Below are 25,313 nucleotides of genomic sequence, written 5' to 3'. Positions count from 1 at the left end.
CACTCACCACTGATGAGGGCTCTGTGTGATTCAGCTGGATTAGCCGTCTGCCTCTGTGTGCATGACGCCGGCCTAGTCTGGTTACACTACACTCAATCAATGCCTTATCTTCCAGCGCTGTTGCTGGGAGCAGTGGGAGGCTGCAGACTGGAGCAACACAAAGCAGGACTCTGAAAGAGCTTGCATAATCGTTTCCCAGTCAGGTCCCGGATCGCCTTCATGTGGGTGACGCGATTTCTGCGGCAGTGATGACCTTTTAACTTTTACTCCACTTGGGCTACTTTTTCCAAGACACCAGTGATATCACTATGACAGATGTTACGTTTACTGAACAGATATTCTGTGCTACATGTTTGATAGTGAGAATTCTGTCTCTGGTTTTGTAAAAGCTAGAAGTGTTTCCATTATGTATATTCATGAAGGGTGTGGTCAGGATTGAACATCCTTAGATGTGACACCAGTGCACCTACAGGTACCACCTGGACAGAGAAGTATACAGAGACAGAAGGAATACTGAGCTGACAATCTTTCTTTTTAACTGCTGCCGATTTCATCCGAACAGTGATCATTATGTTCAAACCATTTCTTTCAGAGAACTTTAAGATATTCTTACTTCAAATGCACTGCAAGGCCATAAAATTCCATCGCTGTTGTACTGAGAATAATAAGTAAGTAAATCTACAAACAGACATATGTCTGTGAGGTCTCAATGTGATAGAACACCACGCAAGAAAGAATAAGATGAGATATTATTAGACTGCGAGCACTAATTGAAGGACAACACATCTAATCAGGAATCATCTTAGCCCAGAGGTCAGTAATGTGGGAGTTCTTTTGCAAATTGACTTTGGCAGTCTTCTGAGGAGATGCATTCCCTAGGGGCCTACTGTAATTTATAAAACATGCACAACTCTTTGTATCACCTGGCTAAATGAAATCCACTACTGACCAGAAGAAATTCACAGCTTTTAAGAACTTTTTTTTTTCAAAGGAACAGGATACAGTAACCTGTTTACAGCACAGACTACATTAATTCATATTTAACTGGGTTTAACCTAAAAGAACTAACTAAATAAGTAGGCTACATCTTTAGACCTAAGGCACATACCACAACAATAATGGTTCCAGGTGTACAGGCAAAATTTAGAAATATTGTCTCCTATGATGCAAAGTGATACATATGATAAAATGTGAAGTTGTCTTACACTTTCTGAGAATTACATATATTTCTTTGATACGCCTAAGCACAGTCTATCTACAGATATAGACTCGACAACAGTACTGAAATGAAAAGATGCTTGTTTTTTCCCCTACTAAAGACTCCGTATTTGAGTTTTTCCATATTTGTGTTTGTTGAGGAGTTCTCCATTATCTTCCTTTCAGAAATGTGGTCCATGTTGTTTAAAACCATGTAAAACATGGACTGCATTTAGAAAATATTCTAATGTTAAATTACTCTGACACATCCTCATGGTTAATAACTTTCTTATTTACCTTCTTTACAGGATCACGCTTAAAATCAGATTAATCGTCGTTGATTTCTTTGGTTCTTCAAGATGGTCAAATGTTTCACTGCCACAACGCCCCAAATAATAATAAAAAAGTTTGAAGCGTTCAGGCAACATGAAGCCGCAACGAAATGACTATGGTACTTCTAGAGTTAAGCTGTTTGACGAAACTAATTTATAAATAACATATCCGACGAGTCTGACAGTAAATTATCCAGATGTCAATATGAACTACCAGTTTACCGCTCCAAAAGCCGGTTATCGTTCGATTAGCATCCTTCATGCTACCACTAACCATCGATCAACGTGACTCACTGTAACATTCCAACTAGACAGATACAATTCTGACTGTTAATTCAACCAAATTTCTAAACACTACAATAGCAGTGGAAATTGAAGCAACGCTGCAACAAAATGTGTGACGAAACAACTCTGTGGGAAACCACGGTCAGTTATACAAACCACTGAAAAGTATCGACAACGCAGAGAAAAATAAATATCACTTTTAGCATGGTTTCATTGACACAAAACAACTTACTTGGGAAACCAGAGGGATGAGTGTCTGCTCCACGGACCGAGTTTTGATCTCAAGCCCGGAGTCGAAGCTGCTATTACTGCAGGGAGATGAAGCCATTCCCGCCGATTTCCACCTTCTTTTCTGGTGCAACACAGTTTTCAATCTTTCAGATTATTCGCTCCGCGAAATAGAAGCCAGTTTAACAGTTTATCCTTTCATGTAACACTAAGACAGTCCTCAGTGTTGTTTGTTTGTGAACTTCTTGCAATCCAATCCTGCCCTGCTGTGTTTCAATGCCTTTCCGATAAAGTCCAAGCAGTTTACCTGACCAGTGTATGCTTTCCAAAGCAACAGCGCTGCCGCCTATTGCAGCGACAGAGAGGGAAGACTGCTGGCCGAAGTCTGCCGAGCTGCGGACGACATTGAACTGCCTGGAATGAACGAATGCGCGCACGCGTGCACACACACAGATGCGTGCAGTAAGTGTACCATCTACTTAAACAAATATTGTAACGTTACTAAACATTTCACAACAAATTGACTTGACTCATTCATTCTCAAATTCCTGTGCGACTGACACGCTGCAGTTCTGGATTGTATGGTGCCAACACCACGTGTTTTTATTCCTGGAAATCGCATAGTTAATTGTATTTGTACAATGACCGTATTACAATACATTGATGAGTATGAGTAACCGACATCCTTATCTAGCAGGACTTGCCTGACGGTTTTTATATTTTACTTTACACAGCTGGACATTTTCTAAAACAACGAGTTTTAAGCATTTCGCCCAAGTTCACAATACTCCAAACTTTGTGGCGACATTTGAAACAACGAGAAAGCAGGTGCACACTCTTCAATTATTACCACTCCCCAGTCCTCATCAATAATCAAGCGGCATCAGTGCAACCAAAAGACAAAGTTTCACTAGCACATCACAGCTGATGGGAGAAACAAAACTACGCAGCATGCCGTTTCCTGAGAACAAAATGCACAAAATACAGTGCCTCTCTTAAACATCTGTTCCATATTTTCTGCTCCAGACCTGTAAGGCGGCAGTTATGCGTTGGGGTGTCTCAAAGAAACAACCACAATGACCCAGAGGTCTGACTCCTTACTAATATTTATTTTTGTACCATCTAACCACGTTTTAACACATAAAGTTCAATGAAACATACAGCCACAGAATAAATGGACACATCTAGGCCATTTTCATTTTCTCATATCTGACTTCTTGTGATTTCTTTTATTGAAAAAGAAGCAAACAAACAAATAAATATAATTCTTTAGGTTTGTTGGTTAAAAGGCATTTGTTGTTAAAAAGCAAACATCATCTTATCTGAGATTCATTGCAGAAAAAATAACAGATTAAGGTTTACTTTCAACATGACTTACAGTACATATTTACAACATGAATACTGCTCATATCCATTTATTTTTATTAGTGTCCTTTTCTGCCTCTCATTCATGTGAATTTTCTTTTAAGTCCTTTAATTCATCACAATTTCTCAGGTTACAGTGAAGTTACCCTAATTTTGCTTTTCACCATTGGTCTCCAATATTCAACCAACAGTCACATTTGTTCACTGTGACCAGTTATAAGTTCACTTGACTCATTTGACTCTTTATATTTCCAAGTGAACAACCAATAAGAGTTGTTAAACCATTTCCATCTTTTATCCAGTTGTTTCATTGGATAAAATTGGTTTTGCACAACAATAGTTCCCTGAAATAAATAGTAATAACATTGTTACCACATCACATGCTATTGCTGATGTTCTTATTTTAATTTAATTTTTTTTTTACTTCAGATTCTGGTATTTTCAATAATATTTCGTCTTATCAACATTATCTATATAAAATAAGAAGAAATAAAAGTGCAGGCTTAACTGTAACACAGTCCTTATCTTGGTAGCCTTTATAAGCCTTGGTAGGCCAACTGAATGTTCTGTTGTCAAAAAACAGCACTGTCATGTCGAGCCAAACACATCACACCCCAATGCAGGTGCAAGCTCTGGTCTCTGTGCTATGTCTGTGTCCCTCATCCTTTACCCAACAACTCACCTGACCAAGAAAAAACACAATCATTTCATGGCCACAATGTTTGGAACAGACAGCTGATGCCAGCAGCATGAGGCAGAGAGACACTCAGCTGAGTGTGGAGTGAAAGCCTAGCTCTCGTCTTTGACGCTCCTGTCACAGGAGAGTCCACTCTGTGACAGATATCCACCGAAGGCGAGTTGACACCCTGCCCGCTCTGTTCTGCCTGACTCCTGACTTCAGCTGGACGCTGTGACCCAGGCCTGAAGAGAGAAGGCACAGCACAGATGGGAGACAGGCCAGTCTGGTTGAAACCTCTTCAGCTCTCTTCAGAACAAGTCCAGAGTATAAGCCAAATTCAAACAGCACTGTTTATCATTATGTGATGATTGTTGTTATGTTTTTGACAGTTGTTTGTGTCCTTCATGACTCACAAGGCCATTAGAGCAAGATATATTGAATGCATTTCACCACAGCAATAAGCACAATAAGAACAGAGGCGTAGAGTGGCCAGTAGCACAGTAAATGAGCATAATACTGAAAAAGCAGTGCCAAAATATAACCATACAATGATAATTGATTTAGTCTACCCAGAGAACCAGAACTACACAACAATTATCCTGAAGTGCAACATACCTACATCATGCTAAGGTGCACACAGAGCGTAATAATGATCTGTCCAAGGCATATTATCTTACTTTATAATGTTCACATTGAGCCAAACAATGATCCTTAAGGGCAACATTACATAGCATCATACACTTAAAATATGAATTTAAACCAGTCGGTTTTCTGTGATGATATGTATTCATTTGCTGGCATAATTTTGTAACATTTCTATCCCATTGACCATTTAGTCCTCATCAGCATAGTTCTATATATACTCCTGTTAACTACGTGATGTCACACTAGTACCTAGTATACGCAGTTATACACAAATAACATTGTGAGTAGAATATTGCTCTATTGTCCAAAGGTATTCAAATATTCCTCTTTCTGATAAAAAATGTTTTGGACTGGCTTTGTGATATTCTGCTGGGGTGACACATGGCTGGGAAGAGATGGTTTAAAACTACACTGTAATGAACAAAAAAATGAGGTTGTGGCAATATGGCAGTGTACCAGCACACCCCTCAAAATAAACCTCCACAGTCAAAGTGGATAAAGCACTGTGATTCACAACCGGTTTTGAAGACCGTACTGTAACAAACTAATTGTTTTCTCCCTCCTCCTAAAAGACTGTAATCTGATTACGTCAGCTGTGTCTGGTAAAGCACACGAGGCAACCCTCTTCGGAAAGTGGTTACGGTGATGAGTGAATCACGCAGTCATCTGTCTCCTCGGAGCAGGATGGTCATGAAATGTTTCCGGAAGTCAATTATATGCTAATTACATGTGAAGAGAAAGCTGAGGAAGGGATGAGATGGATGTACCATCTTTGCCAAACTCTGTGGGTCAATTAAAAATTGCATAAATGGTGCTCCCTTAAACTGACTCGATCAGGTATTGTACATTTCTTTAAAAGCATAGAACAATTTTAAGGCTATTCATATCATATCGAAATATATCATATTGAATCATATTGCATCATGTCTAAGTGAATTCTTAGTTTTTTTCAGATGTATTGTATCATTGCTTGGGTATCACAATTGTATCAAATTGTTGTTGAGGGGTTTACACCCCTAGTGTGAGATACAGTATATTAAAATATTCAAATATAACATGATGTCAACTAATGGTCTTGAATGTTTTTTTTTTGCTGCAAACCTTCAAGACCACAGCTAATATTGCTAATAGGCCTAATACCATACTAGAGAATTACGTCCTGATGAGTTAATTGCTATGTATGTACTTGTATGTATGTACATTACAGTTAGTTTTTAAAACAGAAATGCCATTATCTCTCATTCAGTTGTTGTATTAACTGTATTATTTACTTAATGAAGTAGAAAACAACATTCAACTTAGTTAAATTTCTAAACATATACACACATGCTGCATCTTAAATTGTGAGCCAGACCTGACCAAAAGTGAATCACTGCTACATTATTTCTCAGATGGAATAATTTAAATTAATTAATCAGCCTACGTAATTTAAAAGAATAACTATAAAATATATACATTCATCATTTTGAAATGAAAGCATATCTACGTGCAAATAATCTTACAGTAAATTCCCTTTATGTACATGGATAGTATTTTAGTGATCACTGAGGATATTCCACCACCTTCTGGACAAGTGAACTTACTACAGAAGGCTCAAAAAAACACTGATGAACATTTTGCTGAGTATGAAGGAGACCAGGATCATGACAAATAAATAGATAAAATGGTGGTAAAAGTGGTATGAGGCTATTATAACACAAAGATCCAAATGTTAATCATGATGTATCATTAAAATAACATTCAAACACTCACTTTCCAATGTAACACATCTAGCCCATGATCCTGACTGTATGTATATATATGTAGATATATTACTCATCAGGCAATGTGGATCAGACTTGTTAGTGGCAGTGGAATAAAAACATGGTATCGTCCTCAAGAGTATGTAGACTGGCATGTCTATTTCTGCTGGGATGTGGGCAGGGCTGCTGTGTGCCTTATTTAGCTTCCATTGCTCTTAGCTTTCATGTCTGCTGCCAAGCCATGGTAAATTACAGAGTCAAGATATAAAACAGGAATATCTATAAACACATGCATGGTACTGCTTTCTGTTTCTTTAGCAAACTTCACTCTGGGGCCTGTTGCTCTCTGTTCCCCTAGAGCATGTTCTTGTCAAACTGAAATAGCCTTTCATGTATATATGTGGGGTCTACACATTGGTTCATAGACAGTAATGATATTTGGCAGGTGATGTTATCATTTATTCCAGATTTTTGTTTTGTGCATAGGGATGTGACTTTGAAACAGCATATGAATTAGCATAAAAATGTATTGGATAGTACGCACATCTCTTTTTTGCCTTTGTTTCTTGTGGCTTATAGCACTGGTTGCATTGTGTTGTTGTTGTCTTATTTGCTGGCTGTATTCTGCACTGTATTCATTAATGCACTGTAACCCATCCCTGATCAACTGTCCATTTTTTAAATGTGACAGAAGTCATCATTCATGGTCGTCTACATCTGAGATGCATGGTTATGGTATAAAACCATTCTAAACGTATGAAAAGTATCCTTCAAACATTGTATGTTATTGTTTTTGGGTGAGTGGGAATACAAATGATTTCATTCATGAAAATGAGATTTCAATCTTTTATTCCAAAATGTTAAGTATTTGAAACACCTACATACATGTCTATCCTTCATATAGCCTAATTATTTTTTTCATGTTTATTTTGGTGCTTGTCGGCTTTTTACAGCATTTTGCCAGCTGTACCCATTCTCGCAGTGCAATCGTACGTCAACAGTTGAATCGTCGTCTTCCTCCTGAAGGTGGCACTGTCTGTCAACCCACGAATCTGTCGAAATCTATTCACCGAACATCCCGTTCTCTGTGGAGACAGGAGAGAATGGTGGATGTTCTTGTCGTAGTCTTTTTGTTTTATGTCAAAATTGGTATAGAGCCCTCCTAATTTAGGGTATAGCAAACCCACACCTTGTATTACATTATCCCAACTAGTTGTGCTTGTGTAGGTTTCTTTTGAGCTCGCTATTTCTGCAGTCTTAAGAAGGGGGAATAAGTATAATCACGATCTCGTTTCATCGGAAAAACAGGTTCGCGTTGGTGCATTTCTGGGTGGCCTGTATTACATCGTCCAATGTCTGCGTATTCTCTCAGATTTCAACACGTACTACGGAAGATTTTCCCCAACCATTTTCTTTTTCATGGCTGTGGAGATACGCATGCACTCCACCAAAAGCGAACATGAAAGTAGTTGAATGCTCTTAGAATTTCAGTTTTTCATCATAACACTCACTAATTTGCTGCGCTCGGCGCTCTCGAATGTGGTAAACCTGCAGGCTTTTTACCATGTTACTACTGGGTACTGGACGGTGCGCACTGATCCAGTTTAACTCATACTTGTGAGCGGTCTTGTGAAGAAGGCTGAACGCTTTCAGTCAAAACGCACAGATGAATACTTGAATACCTACATTACGGTCTGTAGTGCCTTGCATTCAATTAACCCTAATAAAGACGTTCTAATCTTATTCATGGAAATTAGGAATGGAGAAACTGCAAAGCTGTTATGCTGTTCCTGTTCCCGTCTGGAACAGCCGTAGGTACAGCGTTCCCCAGAGCACTGCTCCAGCGGTCTTGCGTCTCTTTGGGTTGCTCTCTGATGCTCCGTCGTTGAGGGAGAGGGTCCGCGCACGGGACCAGCTTCCTCCGCTGTGTCCTGAGCTGCCGGGCGGAGCGCAGAACATCTGCTGCTTCGCTAACGCCTCGCTAAATTTAACCGAACTGTGGCAACTGTGAAAAGCAGGACTCCCATCTGCCCGAAGCTTTTCTCTCTTTTTTTTCTAATTTATTTTGAGAATCTGGAGTCTCCGTGACGCTAAATGGATACTATAGGGAAGGCGGCGCAGTGTCCTTAAATAACCCGTTCCTTCTTTTGTCGCTCTCCGGAATTGGTTCATTGTAAAAACCTATGTCATTCGCTTCGTTTAAGCTCAAATGTTACCTTTGTTTGTGTTCTGTCAGTATGTTCCTGTATCCAGTGCTCTCTCATTTTTATTTTTTTCAAAGCAAAAAAAAGCTTTTGAACTTGACAGGGTCGCCGACTACAAAAGAAAAGGAGCACACAGGCACAGTGATTCCTTGCATTGGGACATTTGAATTATTTCCATAGACTTGACATTTTAAAAGACAGAATATGCAATTCATATTGTAAAACCCTTAATAAAAGCATATAAGAGCAAATAGCATCAAAGAACTCTAAAAAGGGCAAATGATAATTGTTCTCCTGTTGGATTTTGCAATAAAAATCACAAGAATCTCCCTGTATGGACATGTACTGTCCATCAATATGTAGTTTGAGGCCACTGGAACAGTTATCTGCATGCCAAGATGGGGGTTCCAAGAGAAACTGCCACAATATAGTGACATTCTGTGAGAAAGATGTCAAAGGTTAAATATCAGAGGTTTTCAAAACAGTCTGGCATCTTCAGGATACAGAAGCTTGGAACCATCTGCTCAATGTTGACTGCATAAATCTGGTGTTCATATCTTAGTTGTACAGGTGAAGCTTTCTCTGAATATTCAACATAAATATATACTGAAATATATATACTGGATACTGACCATTTATTTGGCACTGTCTGAAAATACAGTACTTTTCTGTGGATTTATAAGCTGCAGGCTTACAACAACTAATGACCACCAGCTTCCCTCTGCTTAATTAACGAAATGACACTCTCCACAATGATTTGTGTAATTGTTCAGATTTAGTAGAGGGCTTGGTTGGAAAATTGCTGAGAACAACATATTTCACTTAGATGTCCCTCCTCGTGTTTAACTATAGAAACCTGCTTGCTAATGGAAAATATGTCAGACCTGAGGAATTTCCAATTTGCTCAGCAATTCTGAGAATACCTAGATTTTCAGAAGGTGAAGATTTATGACACTCTACACAAGTGAGCATAATTTAAAATCACTGTGGTTGATGTTACATCCCTTCGTAGGGGAAAGTCAGCATTTCTCTTGTCAGATGAATATTTCTTCAATGGCCATTAGTTCAGGGTTGATCAAGAAAAGTTTCTGAAAAGATACAAGAGATCATTGGTCTTGTAATTGTTATTTTTTTACCCAGTGCCCCAAGGTGCTGAAGCCAAGGTCTCATATCTCATGTGTTCTGCCTTTATTCATAAGAGAATGGGGTTCTGGTAAGGTGATGTCTGAACACTGCAACATAATTCAGTTTTTTGATGTAAGACATGTAAGATGTGAAATTCATAGTCAGTGTGATGTCAGGTGATAACAGCCTAGGGATCTCCATGCAGGATGCACCAGACTTAATGGGCACAAAGCAGGTTTAACATTGATACATACGGTTACAGTGCTTCTCCCAGCAAAACACTCCTCCATCAGTTAAAGTGCTTTGCTGGTGTAACACTCTCCTATGTAACCAGTTACAGCGCTGTGCTGGTTTGACTTCTCCATGCCATCAAGTACAGTCCTGACACTGATCCATGTTATGGTTTGTGGTGGGATAACACTGCTTCACATAATTTGTTCAAGTACTTTGGTGGTGTAACAATGTTCCACATAACTGGTGACTGGTGCGATGCTACTGCATAATCGGTTCCACCATACTGATGGTGTAACACAGCCCTGTGTTTTTAGTTAGAATACATTGTTGACGTAATACCATATAATCAATTACAAAGGGTCATAAAGGTTGCTAATGAAAAATACATGTCTGGATTTACCAGGCATTTTAATTTTACCTTCATTCTTTGATAGCTGAATATTACATGCAATTTACTGTGGAATATTTGCTGTTGTAGAGAAAATCTGCAATCCGCTTATAAAAGCATAGTACTGTTTACTGTTGACACAACTGGAACGCTGGGTGTTGGCAGGGCTCCACGGCATTTTATTGCTTATGTGGGTTAGAATTGTTTGTATAATATACCCCTGTGGGAAGGAAATCTTGTTAAAATTGAAGAAAGCTTAAATCAAATGTTTTTTAGAGGGCCCGCTTACATACCTGTACTATGTCAATGCCTGAACACTCATTTTTCATGGGTGGCTGGAGCAAAGAAAAGAACCCATTGCAAAGTCTTCATTTCTGTGCCAAGGTAGATAATCTTTCATCCTCTGCAGAGCTACAAATACAAAAATGTCTGTCCTTATAAACGCTGTCATTTCACAGCTAATCAACTTCTGCTTTGTAGGCTGAGTGGTGAAGCACTTGAGTTCCTCCTGGAAAAGGCTTGAAAAATAACTCCTCAGAAATAGGTGCTGACTGTAGATGCCAGATGAGGCTGATATATCCAGAGAGGCAGCTTCTTCCAAGAGATTCTGTCTGGGGATATGACATCCTTTTCATCAGTCCTTGCAAATTCAGTTTGAGTTGCAATTGGGGTTATGTTTTCATTTTTTGGTTGGATAATTTTAGCTATACTGAGAAATTTATGTGCTTGACATCCATCAGATTGCATTGTCCTAGGACACAACTGATTTGAGAGGTTTATTATGGAGTTACTGTACTCACTTAGTATCATGTACTTGTATTGTGTCAAGGGTGTAATTTGCTTTGTCTGTGTGCTTGTTCTTCCTCAGTATGATGCCTTGTGTCTAGAACACTGAATTATTTTACATTATCATCATTGATCCAGAGTGACTTACAATGATTCAGATCACAATTTGATAAAGTGACTGAGTTATATCCCCAGTTTCATCCGTTTTTGAGAGTGAACCTTTCAAGGACAAATTCTTGCATCTATTTCATGGCAAGAGATATGATTATGTGTCAGATATAAATCAGACCATGGCAGGTTGGAAATGTGAGCATTAGTTCCTTTCTGTCTTAGATATGGCCATTTCTGTAATGAAACAGACTGGGATCCAGATGCGGTTACGGGGTTTTAATGACAGAATCCAAGAACATGGCCGGGGACAAAACAGGTCAGCAACAGGAATCAGAAGCACACCAATCCAGAATCCAGAACACACACAACCAAGGTCCAAAAAAGGCGAGAGGTCAAAACACAGAAGCAGCATGGTCGAATGGCAGAAAGCAGGCTTGGTAATGAATCTGAGGAACAATACCTCACAATGAGGCAACTGAAATAGAGAGTCCTTATAAAGGCAGGGCTTGATTGCAGGAATGGATCACAGGTGGGCTTGAGTGGGTGTGGTTCAGCCAGGCTGAACTGGGCGTGGCTGAGCTGGCTGGCTGGGAGCGGGTATGACAATTTCAGGTCTTCAGGTGGGGTTTAAGGGGTTTAAGGGGCTCTAACACAGCAACTATGAAAGCCTAACTTTATTTAGAAAAAATACATATACATAGTACATAATATATATATGTATATATATTATGTGCCAAACTCAAACTTTTCTTTCTTTAAGCAGTATACATGGCTCATGCTTTCACATGCCTTCCTCACAACACATGTGAATACATGAACTAAGACACACAACAGCTGTGTTCTTTATGGTGCATTGACTGATATGCTATGGAGATGATTCAGCAAAGGCACCTACAAGGACAGGGGCTGGCACTGTTCTGTTCTGTGTTAACTGATTTATAAAAATGTACTACTAGATTTAACATTGGCTTTTTACCACAGTTATAACCCTCAATCTGCCCCTCTTATCACTGGCATGTCATTAAGATGATTCATAGAGAACACAAAGGTAGAAATACCACATGCCCCTCTGTGGTATAGGGCAGGCAGGGGTATTACCATAGTTTCATGAATCATGAATTTTATGATTGTCAAAACGTATATGTGTGTGCAGCTTGATTGAAAATGTGGCCAACGGATTATAGGGTTTTTTTTTTTTTTGCAAATCATATTGCTTGCAGAAGTACGATGTAACATTATAATGTTGCACTATAACACTGCACAATCAGGTTGAAATTCCATTGCTATGAAATGTAAAAACAATGTTCCTGAAGCATACAGTTTCTCAGCAGAGTGCTGTATAGCCAGGTTAGACACTTCATACTCCTGGTTACTGAGGACAGTTCAGACATGAGAGGATTAAAATGTCATTACAGGTAAGTAACAACAAATAGAATAGATGTCTTTTTGGGAAAAGGACACTTTAATGACCATGAATACTCACAGAAGGCATGTGTTTCCCCCTTTGTAGTGTTGACATTATGCTTCAAATGTTGTGAGACACCAGGGCTAGTTTATTTCCTCACCATTGAGCCAATTAAGACCTTGGGGTTTTCACAGATTGTGAGATTTCTCCACAGCTTTTTATCAAAGAGAAGAACAGGCTAACCCTCCTCATTTGCGGACTCTGTTCTGAACAAGTGAGAAGGTCAAACATGAGCAAGTGATTAAAACTGAACTTTCTCTGAGTTGCAATTAAACCCACAACTCAGACTTTGATGTTGTCTTCTGAGTCTTCAAGCAACTGGTGAAGAAAGAACTGGTGCTTCTCAGCTTAACTGGGGTTAATTTCACTGAAATGTGGAGAGTGAACTGAATAATACAGCATGTGTACTCAAGCTAAAGTTTTGATCTGCAACCCTGCTTTTCAAAAACTCTCCACTGTCTTTTGCTTCTAGTTAAGCTCAGACACCCATTGCTGTGTGAGAGAAGTCACCCACATTAGATGACAAAGGTCACCGAGTGGTGCAAAGCACTGAATACTTCAAGTACGGAAATGTAGATTTATTTTACAGCGACCTCCTTCTTCAGAAATCATGGAAATATCATTGTTACCATATTCTTTTGCTGTGTCCTAGGTTAATGCATTGTCTTTAGACAGCTGGCACAGTGCCTTACGCCATCGGTGTATGCCATCTGGTGGAGACAGTGGGAATAATAGCATTTGTGTGGCTGACACCAAGGGGCAGTACAGATTTCACACATAGCCTCATCCTCTGACAAGCCTTCTATCTTCAATAACAGATATAATGTCCATCCTACTCTCTCTCTTTCCAATGAAACCATTTTAAAGTTTCAAATGATGAATCGTGAACAGTAGAATTTTACATTCAATCTTTGATTCCTCTGAATATTTTGGATCTGTGTAAAAGCTGAGCGACAGGTTATGTGAGCCCCCATGAGAAACAGTAGTGAGTGGTGTGCCCTCTATAAGCCACTTGATGTAACTACTTTCTGTTTTTAACTCCATTCCATATTTGCCTGCTATCCCCACAAAAAACCTGTCTCTGCGACACATCCAGATATGTTTGATAAGACAACTGACTGAGATTAATTTGTTTTAATTTGTCACTGTAGATTTGACCATCTGCAAAATAAAGAATTAAAGATAGTAAGAAGTGTACCCCATACCCAAACTCCAGATAGAGATAATACTTACAGGTAGGAACTGACTGCAGTGTATGAGATTCAGCACAGTGTATGAGAAGGCACTTCTATGTGCCCTATTTTAAAAATGAGGTAAATTTACTTAGCTTGAGGTGTAGAATGACACATAGTCACTTTTTATTCCTTTTGGGATATTGGCCAGAAGAAAAGCTGCAGTGTGAATTAAATGGCAGAGTACATTTGAAGGAAAACATTTTTTTTTCTGTCTAATTGTGTTGTTCTGTGGGTCCCTGATCAGTTAATATTCTTTGGTGGTTCCACCAATTCTTCACAGCTTGAATAAGTTCTGATTGAAGAGAGTGCACTCTTCTCAGGAGAATTCCATAACAAACATAATGCACAATTCATATTTTCCCCATTTCACTAACGATGATAGCATTTCCACACCCGAGAAACATTTGGCAGCTGCATCACAGAAAATAATCTTTGAATAGACATCTCCTACACACAACTTCATTGTGGATTCACTGTCATCTTGTCATTTTATAGGTTATAAAGGAACAGTACAGCAACTTACTCGTTTTTCCCTTTCTTCTTTGTAAACAATTATCCATGGGAGCATCCAGTTGTCTGTTGAAAATGTGGGGCTCATAAGGTCTCAAACAATAGTTTTCCCTTGGAGCAACACCAGGAAGCCAAAAATGGGTGGCCAAGGTTGGTTAGGGTGGGGTTACACTGTGGTTGTAATTACAATGTGCAAAGGTATTTGAACATAGTACATATAATTGCCCTCTTCCTTTGTGTGGTTAGAAGAGAGAACACATAAAATTATTTCCAATTGTTTTGGATTTTTTATCATTTTGAGTTCAAAAGCCTTTTTTTCTCTGTGTCGAGTTTGTGTAGTTCAGCAGCTTTTTCTTCAGGTAGAGAAATGAGCAAAATCCATGTGTTTCTTTTATATAAATATAAAATGATATTTCATGTATCCAAATAAGCATCGGATAGATGGGTAATTTTAAAATCCTACTCAACGTTTTATGCATACAACAGACAACCAGATCCCAATGGTCATTTTTTTATATTTTATTTTATTTTATTTAACAATGAAGTGAAAATTAAAGGCAGTCCATTACATTGTGACTCATAAATTGGCGCACAGTGCTAAACTGGACCTTAATGGATGTTACAAATGTTTTGTGATTCATTTTAATATTTATAGTTATACAACTCTTCATTGCTAGCGCTACTATACAATACATAGATACAGATACTGTATATAAGAATGAGTTGCAAGTACCAGTCAGGACGTAGGAGCCATCATATTGAGCCTATTTACCCACAATGCCCCCTAGATGGCAATATCTAGAAATGTGCATCAGGTTTGCTGAAACAATGTTTTTGACTCACTAAACATTTTTAAAAAGATAAAAATCCCTGCCTAGATGTAACAAATAAGAAAAAATGACAATGTCTGAGTACTGACAAGCCCTTGAACTAACACTGTTGAGTTTTAGAGGAATCAAAGTTTTTTTTCTTCCAGAAAAAAAAAAAAATACAAACCCCCCCACAAAAATCCCAACAAAAATCAGTGCGTGAATCCAAGCAAATAAAACCAATGATACTAGCACTGAAATGGCTGCATGTAACATTTATTATATTGGATCATAGGTTTTAAAATATTTCCTAAATACCTGGGAAAATGCATGCATTCCATATGTGCTGCAGTGTTAAGAGCACTAGACTCTAGATTTGAAGGCTGTGGATTAAAAGCCCTGTTGAAAAACTACTTTTGTGCTGTTAAGTAATTTATGTCTATGGCTCCATGAAAAACTGTATAAATGGGTGAAGGAATATGCTGATTTCACTTGCTAGACAAATATTATGAATGGAAGGAAATTCAGATGGGTACAAACAGGATCCTTATGTCCTTTAAACCTGATAAAAAAATTTGCACAAGTTTGACTGGTAGAAAAGTACAATATAACTCATGTCAGTTGCTCATCAGTAAAGGCAGAATAATAATGAATGAAAAACAGGTATCTGGAATGTTGTGTGAAGTTTTGTAATGAATGAAAATGTTGGGAAGTACAATGGCACGATTGCATGCCTTCTTGTTATATGTGTGAGAACCCCTGGCCTTTGTGGAGGGCTGGGGATCTGTTCAGTTTATCCTCAGATGTCTGACAGTGCTCTAAGCAGTCCACTCAGTGAAGGAATGGGCTTCCCCTCACTTAGAAAACACTGCTCTGCAGAGGTTCTTGAGAAGTGTCACCACTTCAAAAAGAGGAGATGTTATTTGGTCATAGACAGACAGTTTGAAGCCAGTGGACATTACTGTAGATTATGGCCCACTAACCACTGTATGAGGCAACATGCCTCACTTTCAGCACACTCCAAGAAAACCTACATAGACTGAAGAGGCTAAACCTCTTAAACAAATACCAAGACACTGACGGTGAAAGATCATTAAAAAAACAACAACAACAAAGAAAATCAGTAATGACTTCAACAATTGTTCTATTCAAGATGTATTGATTATGTTGTTTTTGTTGTTCAGGTACAGGTGTGCGTGTGTGTGTGTGTGTGTGTGTGTGTGTATGATGTATGGCTGTATGTGTGTGTCTATAACCTGTGTGAAAAATAAGATCATTTTATTGCACTCATATTGTGAGAGTATGCTCGGTGTTGGTAAGGTACAAGTACTATTACCTGATGGTCCGGATGTTCTTGTATAAATAGAGCAGAGCTTTGTTTCTCTCTCTTCCAGATGACTTGGTATCTTGACAATTATTTGTGAAATGTAAACACAATCACACTCTCATTTACAACAAAATTCTGAAGAGCCTGAAGTAAAATGTTCAGTTACGGCAGATTTCCTTGCCATGCCCCGTGTCCTGTTTCTCATTGGTTCATTTGCTTTGGGTCAGATGACATCTAGAATCCATTAAAAGTTTACCATTACGTGGGGAGGGGTGTGATGGTCACCCAGCTGCCTGGAATGGCTGCAGGTGGTAACTTGTGTCAGAACCTCACGGACAGGAACAGATTTATGTGTGGGTTCTGTGTGTGCACTTTTATGTGTGAGCGTGTGTTTACGCCACTTACATGTGGTCCTGGCCTCTGTGTTTTTATGAGGTCTACAAAATAGCACATCAATTCTTGACTTTCATTTGAGTTGGCTTGATTGATGTTTAAATTTATGACAGATTTGTGGTGGGAAGGATGAATCTGATTGATCTGTCTTGAACCAACAAATGTGATGCCCAATTCTGCAACCTTTTTAAAGAGAATTGATGCCGTAAATGTTGCAAAAAAAAAACAGTTGTGCATATTAACTACATGTTAAAAGAACTGGCTCCCGGTGGCATTTCACATCCGCTAATTAACTGCAAAAAGTTAAAGAAGCGGCTACATGCCTCAAGCCAGTACTTTTTAACACCATTAAAGAAACTGAAATTTACAGCACTGTCACACAAACTCATTCATTTTACATCACACACTCCAGTTTATGGTTGCAAATTTGAGATTTTTCAGCCCCTTTCCCCTTAGCATGTTGCTTTATAAAATACTCAGAGCTTACTTTAAAAACCAAAAGTATGGTATTTACATGTCTGTAACAATCATTTCTTTCCTTTACATGGTTAACCCTATGATCTGTCAGGTCTGTAATTTGTATGTCCTGCTTCCTTAACAAAATCCAGACATTGTCACTGAAATACCCACCTTTTTGATTCACACAAGTCAAGTATTTGACAAAAGAGCAAGGAAACATAAAGAACCTCTCTTAGAAGTGAATAAGGCTACAGGTCAGGATGGGCACCCTGCTGCCCACCTCTGTGGGAGGAGTGGGGGGGGAGGGGGAGGTTTGTCAGCCCCTCCCAGTGGGTGGGTCACGGGGGGCCAAGCGCCTCTCTGGCGAAGGTGAGGGCGGAGCGTGGAGCACTCCGTTCCCGCGCCTCATCCCTGTCACTGACCACGTCAGTCCGATTGAAAAAAAAAAAAAACACATAAAAAAAAACACGTAAAACGAAACAGAAACGAAGACGCAGGCAGTTCTCTGGTGTGTGTCCTCACAGGCCCGAAACCATCATCCCGTAGGACAGGGGTGCGCGTCTGTGCCGGGGGCTGTTGCCGGGGCTGGCGGGGGGACTGGCGCAGCTGGCATCCACCCCCCCTATCGAGGGGAGGTAGGCGTGGTGCAGGATGGGCAGCTGCAAGGATAGTCTCCGCTGTACGCTGTGGAGAGAAACACAGGGCCGCTTAGGAGGTTATGGTCACACCCCCCTTTTGTGGTCACACTTTGTTCACAGGACTTTTATGTCTATGGCTATGTCACTATCACAAACACATCACTACTCATTAATGTTGAGGGCTTATTATTTTTTACACACACGATGATGCATGTGTTATAAAGGGACCATTCATGTTCAGTCCAAACCACTGAGAGGTATACAAACATGTTCTGATCTACCATGTTCTGTCTCCACAAAAATCCATCCTATCCCAGTTTAAGCATACGCGACAATCAATAATTTACTACGTTTATGATAAATAAAATGATGTAATGCAGCCTAACGAGTCCTCAGGACTGTGTGTGGCCCCCTTGATCCCTGTGTGATCCGTGTGCACTGTGTGTTAATGAGGGAACATGCACTGAAGGGACCTCCGGCGCACTCGCCTAGCCTGCCTGTGAACTCCTCCCTGCCTCTCTCCGGCTGATCAAACATTCATGTGCTGGGAATATCTCAGGGCTTTTCCTGGGCATTCCGCTCTCTTTATTCACACACTTTGGGGGTTGCGTAAGCTTCCTCTGACATCAAACTCTCATCAAACCGGAGACCATCCTCAATGATGCATGAAAGTTTGCTTTTATACAAACGTGGCTATCAAGAAGCGAAAGAGTGATTGTGTGTGTGTGTGTGTGTGTGTGTGTGTGTGAAAGGGAGACAGAGAAAAAGTAAACCAGAAAAAATCAGTACACCAAATTCAAAGAAAAGCAGAAACAGAGGCAGTGATTCAATGATTGTGTGTGTGTGTGTGTATGTGTATCGGTGACACAAAAAATGTATGTGAGTGCATGATATGGTCTGTACCTATGACTGTGTGTGTGTGTGTGTGTGTGTGTGTGTGTGTGTACGCGTGTGTGTTCTGTTCATTGGTCATTATGGTCATTACAAAGTTCTTACAGAGTTCATGCAGCGGACAGTATTTTAGATGTAACATATATGGCTCTGGAGGAGGTAAGCCAGGAGCAAGCTCTTTGAGAAACCTATGTGACAGTTGCTGCTATTAAGGACATTAAGGTCAAGATTTAACCTAACCTTAATCCCAAAAAATCTATTTAGTTAATCAACTTCAAGGACAAAGCACATATTCATATTAAATCTAGACCTAGGCTACCAATGGTGTATTGTACATAAACTCACTGCTCTGGCGAGTTGATGTCTTCCAGGGGTCCTCTGTTTGCCCTGGGAGGGTCCAGAGAGCCCCACTTCTGCTCATGGTGATTCTTCAACATCGATCTGTCGTCCTCTGAAAAGACACGAGATATAGAAAGAAAGTCATTTCTAAGAGTCCCTTCTTAAGGTATCCTGGAGGCATAAGATTTAGTGTTTTATTAACACATTGAGAAGCAAATGTATGGCCATACTGTAGATATATTAACTCAAGTAAAGTGCTGTGTCTGTTTCTCCAATATCATCTGCTCTGCTCTGACATGATTTATGTCCCACAGGTCTTCCTTTTACGCTGTCCCATATTTTATCCCTCTGCAATGAAACTGACCTGATTTGAAGATTGTGGCGACTTTTCCTAGACAGTGCTCCCATGGAAACATACTAAAATATATTAGAGAACCATTTCTACATGGAGAAACAGTACAGTCTCAATGCCTTTAGATTTACAGAAATCATTGGCTAGCTTTAAATTAAAGGATAAGCATCAATTCCTTTTCAAGTGGTTTGAATATGACTAGAGTGTCACTAGAATGGTGATTAGAATAAAATGTGTTTACAAAATGGTTATGTGGTCTGGTGAGAATGGTGTTTGGGATGTGGTTAGAATGTGCTTGCAATATGGTTAGTACGCTATTTAGAATGAAGTTGGCATGATGATTATAATATGAGTGGTCATAATGTCAGTAAAATGATGATTAGAATGAGATGACTGATGCACTGTTTTATTTGAAGACATGTAATGCGCTGAACAGAGGGTTAGTGTCTCGACTCCACTGGTCAGGTCACAGACTGAATGTAGGCTAGCTGTCAAATTGAGAGTGTCTCCATTGTCACTCAACCCTGTCCGATCCTGTCTGTCATGTTGCTGATACAGACTTTTAGTTCCTCAAACAAACCTGTCCAGGGGGGTGTGTCAGTGATGACATACTAAAAGTGGGGCGTGGCTCATTGAGCATCATACAAGTTGAAGTTAACACGTTTATAAATTAAAATACAGTACTGTGATATATTGTTAATTATACCACAGTTGTTTAAACACTTGATTCCAATTACATTTGCCACTATAAAGGAATGAAGCAATCTATATATGTGCTCTTATAAATGCATACAATGAATAATTACTCACTAATGTTAGTGTTTATGCAATGTGAAGAGCCACGTCCTCACTGCTACATAATGAAAACCCCACCAATTTCAAATGAAGTCCAACTTACAATGGAGACCGTTACCTAACCTGTCTGACCGAACATGTCTGTCAAGTCCGGTTAAGACAGGCCACAGGCAGCCCAGTGAAGACAAGGCGTAAGTGGTCTGAACTCCCTTCAGTTACCGACAGCTGTTCTATAATGATTGATATACCCGTGTTTCTCCACAGACTGCTTCCCTTCGGGAGAGCAACCCCAGCAGATTTATTTACAGTCGGTACACCGAATTCCCAGTCCAATCAGTACACCAAATTCAGATATCTCATTCTGTCAAATCTGACCTCCAGAAAGCAAATAAAAACTCTGTGCTCATGGCACCAAGGTAGAAAAGGAAAGCTTGGGCATTTCAGTTACTCCATGCAGGGGCTGCATGATTGGAAAGAGGACACATTCCTTTACCAGTTACCAGTACACAGCCTCATATTAACTAATGTGAAATGAGTGTGCACTGTTCTTGACATTGGCACTCAGAAAGAATGCAATTGCAGTAATTATAGGATCAATTAGTCCAGATGCAAACAACCCATTGAGTGGTTGGAAAACCTCCCATTATAGGTTTTATTGCATTGCTAAACAGCGTTATCTGCATTTCCATCCACTCTAATGCCTTATAGATTTATTCCAGTGTGTACTGCTCCATCTGTAATAAAGGAAAAACCTGAGGCTTCCCAAGATGCATTGAAAAAGAGAGGTCCAGAAATATTCTCCAGGGTAATGTCAGCAAGCTTGTCCGCCAGGTGAATTCATGCTTACAAAGGTGAGTAAAAAGCCAATACATGCTGTGGGGACCTCCAAACAACCCTTAACAACACCTCGTAGAAATATAACACCTTTTGCAAGGTGTCCCAAGTGGTAGAACTTGAGGATGATTCACAAGACAATGTCAGAGTAGTCATGGGCAACCATAAAAACTCTAACGAAGACACACATCTCAAACACTGTATTTCCAGCCCCCATGTCTTGTTTTGTTATTGCTAACTTGGTACAGCCCCTGTAACATCATTTTGGAAAATGACCTTTGGGCCTTGTGTACTGCTGCTGACAGTGAAAAAAGAAGGCTTCTGTGAGTGTCTGATTCCAGATTCCAAACACTTTCTGAATGATAAATTTCAGGGTTTTTCAATGTGCCTGTTTACTCACTGTATCCAACGGACTGTTCAATTGAGTCTAACACGGCTAATGTATATCACTGCACCACACTGCTGTTTACTTCTTGTACTAACAGTGGAAAAAATACTCTTGTCTAAGTGCTATAAAGGAATGTAATGTTTACCAGTTCCAATTTGTGTACATGTACCCTTAAGTATTGACCACACAGCAAGCGATTGGTTTGTTTGGAATGCACAATTCTGTAAAAGGGTTCAACCTCACTAAAATGCAGCTTGTGGCAAATACCAAAATCCACTGAAGGAATTTATGGAAAGGTGGAAGCAATTGTTGCTCGATTTGAAGATACTGAGGTATCCCTCTGCTCATCTATATCAACATATTTACACTTTGATGTTGCATTAAAATGAATGTCATTTTAAGATAACCATAAATTGTGCTAGTTGAATATCTCTGTGTGCAAGTGTATGTGTGTGAACACATTTGCATGTATGCATGTGTGTGCGCACGTGTGTGCGTTCATGTGTGTGTTCTGTGCTTGTGTGTGTGTGTATATATCTGTGTGTGTGTGCATGCATGTGCTTGTGTGTGTGTGTGTGTGTGTGTGTGTGTAAATAATTTAAGAGAGCACTTTGCTCAGCAGGCTTCTCCAGGCAGGGAAGCAGCAGGCGGATGCAGCGTGAGCTGCAGTCCCCAGCAGAGATCACCGCGGCTAATTAATCCCCCCCTTCCCGCAGCACTCCGTGAGCACTCTCTGTGTCCCAGAGTGATGGAGGAGTCCCCAAACAATGCTGAGAGATGATGAATGTTTGATTAAGCGCGAGAGCACTCCCCTGGGGGCGGCAGTGCCAGTTCTGAGACGCCACGCGGGCGATCCGGGACAGCGTTTCCGGGCCGTCCCTCTCTCTCTCCATCACAGCGGTAATCTTTCGCAGCCCCCGGGGTGCGGAGCGCTCTGTAGTTTACTGCCAATTCTGAGGCCTGCTGCAACAATGCCCGATTCCAGAGAGCCGATTGAAACTGAAGCGATATGACAAGAGCTCGCAGGTACAAACACAAAAGTACTCCTTGGCCTGCCACTGCTGTCTTTACACGTCAGTCAGAACTAATGAAGGAGGGACCGCCGTTACTCATAAACACAACATCTCTGCAGCTGCTAAATAAGGCAGAAAATTCAGGTGGAAAAAAGTCACTTCAGAAAAGCAGTGCATGTTTCAAACTGGGACCTGAATGTACTGTCTGGATTTAAAATAATTATAGATGTGATTATGGCTGGGAAAATGACTATGACTTAAAGGTCTCCAGTGCAAATTATCAGTAGTTTGTATTGCAATTATAATTTAACATCTGCATCTAATGGGAGCTTAAAATCAAGTTTTCTGGATAATGTCAGAGGGTTTTTGAATTTGAGTCCCAGGGACAGTGTTAAAATAGAGGGACTAAATTCACACCAAGTAAACAGTCATCACTGGACAGATTTACAATGATACTGTAAATCTGATGATGTGCTATTAGTGCTGTATTTCTGTATGTAAATATAATTGCAAATTTTTCTCTGTTCTTAATCTGACAATAATCTGAACCTGTCTTTTCCACATTGACCATCCATCTAGTGTGACCTCTCAATGACAAACTCAGGTGTGGTATTTCACTCAACCACATGTTTACAAAGGTGGCACTTTGTCTTCAACTTCAATTAACACATTTCCATAAATATTCAGTCTTTCAATATTTACATATTATCATGAACACTTGCGTAAATGTCTCACAGTGGTATGGCAGTCTGATTGAACCTCCTTTATGCATCATACTTGCTCTTGTTTGAAAGTGCCTCCCAGTCAGTACACATACTCAAACTGGCAGCTGGTTAGCGGAGATAAAATGAGCCTTCTTTTTTGATGAATGCATTTGTGAAAGGGAAGGGGAAAGCAGTGACCATTACACAGGAGACTGTCAGGACTACATGCTTCTATGCCAGCAGATTCTGGTACTGTCAGCCAAGTGACTCACTATGGATGCTCTGCCTTAAGTCAAGCCTCTTAAAGTATAGGCATAATAATACGACAAATCAGAACACATTTAGCTCCAACAACAACGATAAAACTGTTGAGCACACGGAGCTGAATTTCATCTGTGGAGAAACCCAGCCCTACAGTAGTGTTGCCAGATGGAAGTCAGTGGGAAAGAGCAGAGAACTGATGATCTGTCACTCATGCTGCGTCACCATGGTCACAGAAAGGTGGGGCTCAGATGCTGAGATTGCTGGTGTGAAATGGCTGTGGACAGCTCCTCTCACCTTTGCCGTCCGTGAAGTCGCGTATGCTGAGGATGCTGTTCACCTCCTGGAACTGACTCTGTCTGATGTAGGGGGTCTTCTCCGGAGTGTCCTGGAGCTGCATGGTCACCTCCTCCAGCTCCTTGTCCAACTGTTCATAAAAAGAGCATATGCATTTGCTTACCTGACACATTTATCGTAATGTTTTATACACTATCTCCTTATACAAGTGAGGATTGTGCTGGAAAAAAAAAACAAAAAACAAAATCGAGTATCACAACAGCAGTGCCCCTGTTTTAACCACCTGCAACCTGCTGTTACAGTCCAAGCTCCCTAACCACCACAACACGCTGCTTCCCCCTCTAGTTTAAATATATCCCCTTGTATCACTAATATTTTCACAGGTACACATGCAATGTGATGAAAATGTGAAACACCATAAATAACCCCACTGTGCAGAATACAGCATCACTGGTCTGTGTGCTAACAGGCCAGTCTGGGAACAGTTTAGCCCTAAGAAGAAGGGGAGGAAAGAGTCACCTCTGTTATCCGCATCCTGAGTTGATGGTTGTTGGCCTGCAGACTGTCAAGCCGGGATGTGTTGGCCTGGTTGACACTAGCAACGGAGGTAGAAGTCTTGGAGTCCTCCTTTTTCTGGTTTTGGGTGAACTGAAATCTTCGGTTCTGAGTAGCTGCATCTGGATTGGTTCTCATTGTTATTAGCTTTGTTGGTAAAGAGACAGATAATAGAAAGGTTGTAAGTAATATTCTGTAAGAACACTGTGTACTTGGTAAGGACACCAATCACATTCTAACAGATTGAAGTTATTCTGTTAGACAAAACATTCATGGACCATCATTTGTAGGTCCTTTGGCATTTAGTTGCTTGGAAAGTTCAGCTAAACACTTTCCATGGAGCTTCATTTTCAACAATAACGCACCTTTGGCACAAACACCAAGCACAGGGTGATGGTGCTGCAGAAGATGATGACCAGAGCCACAATGCAGAACTGGACGTTGGGCTGATCCCGAGTCAGGAAGGAGACGGCCGCGCCAATGATGCACATAATCCCCACATTGTAGACGCTCATCCCAATGTACTTGCTGTCATTCAGAGCAGGAATGCTCACGTTACGTGTCTCCCAGGCCAAAAAACAGCCAAACAACTGCAGGGAGGACAGAAAGCAGTAGATGGGAAACAGAGTGAATATGACAATGCAGAAAAGTCATAAAGATCAAACATACTTCTGTAAAATGCATCCATGTTCAGTACATTCCATTCCAGTGATTCCCCAGGCCTGGT

General features: G+C 40.2%; 2 protein-coding genes across 3 annotated transcripts in view; both read right to left on the bottom strand.

The window, feature by feature from the left end:
- Positions 1 to 2,406, bottom strand: part of LOC118784657 (alpha-catulin-like) — a 37,293-nt gene extending 34,887 nt beyond the window's left edge. The window contains exon 1 of the mRNA XM_036539015.1: positions 2,047 to 2,406. Coding sequence (XP_036394908.1) covers positions 2,047 to 2,142 — 96 coding nt within the window. The 5' untranslated portion in view covers positions 2,143 to 2,406. The remainder of the gene's footprint in view (positions 1 to 2,046) is intronic.
- A 15,416-nt stretch (positions 2,407 to 17,822) lies between these two features.
- Positions 17,823 to 25,313, bottom strand: part of LOC118784667 (gamma-aminobutyric acid type B receptor subunit 2) — a 100,056-nt gene continuing 92,565 nt past the window's right edge. For both annotated transcript variants that reach the window (XM_036539027.1, XM_036539028.1), the window contains 5 exons: positions 24,952 to 25,176; positions 24,551 to 24,733; positions 24,032 to 24,161; positions 19,394 to 19,499; positions 17,823 to 18,203 (listed from right to left, as the gene is read on the bottom strand). In XM_036539027.1, the coding sequence (XP_036394920.1) occupies positions 18,038 to 18,203; positions 19,394 to 19,499; positions 24,032 to 24,161; positions 24,551 to 24,733; positions 24,952 to 25,176 (810 nt within the window). In that variant the 3' untranslated portion in view covers positions 17,823 to 18,037. The remainder of the gene's footprint in view (positions 18,204 to 19,393; positions 19,500 to 24,031; positions 24,162 to 24,550; positions 24,734 to 24,951; positions 25,177 to 25,313) is intronic.

This window comes from Megalops cyprinoides, chromosome 10 (genome assembly GCF_013368585.1).
Source record: "Megalops cyprinoides isolate fMegCyp1 chromosome 10, fMegCyp1.pri, whole genome shotgun sequence".
NCBI classification, from domain to species: Eukaryota; Metazoa; Chordata; class Actinopteri; order Elopiformes; family Megalopidae; genus Megalops; species Megalops cyprinoides.
The sequence above is the reverse complement of the archived record's forward strand: the minus strand, read 5'-3'. Positions and strand labels throughout refer to the sequence as shown.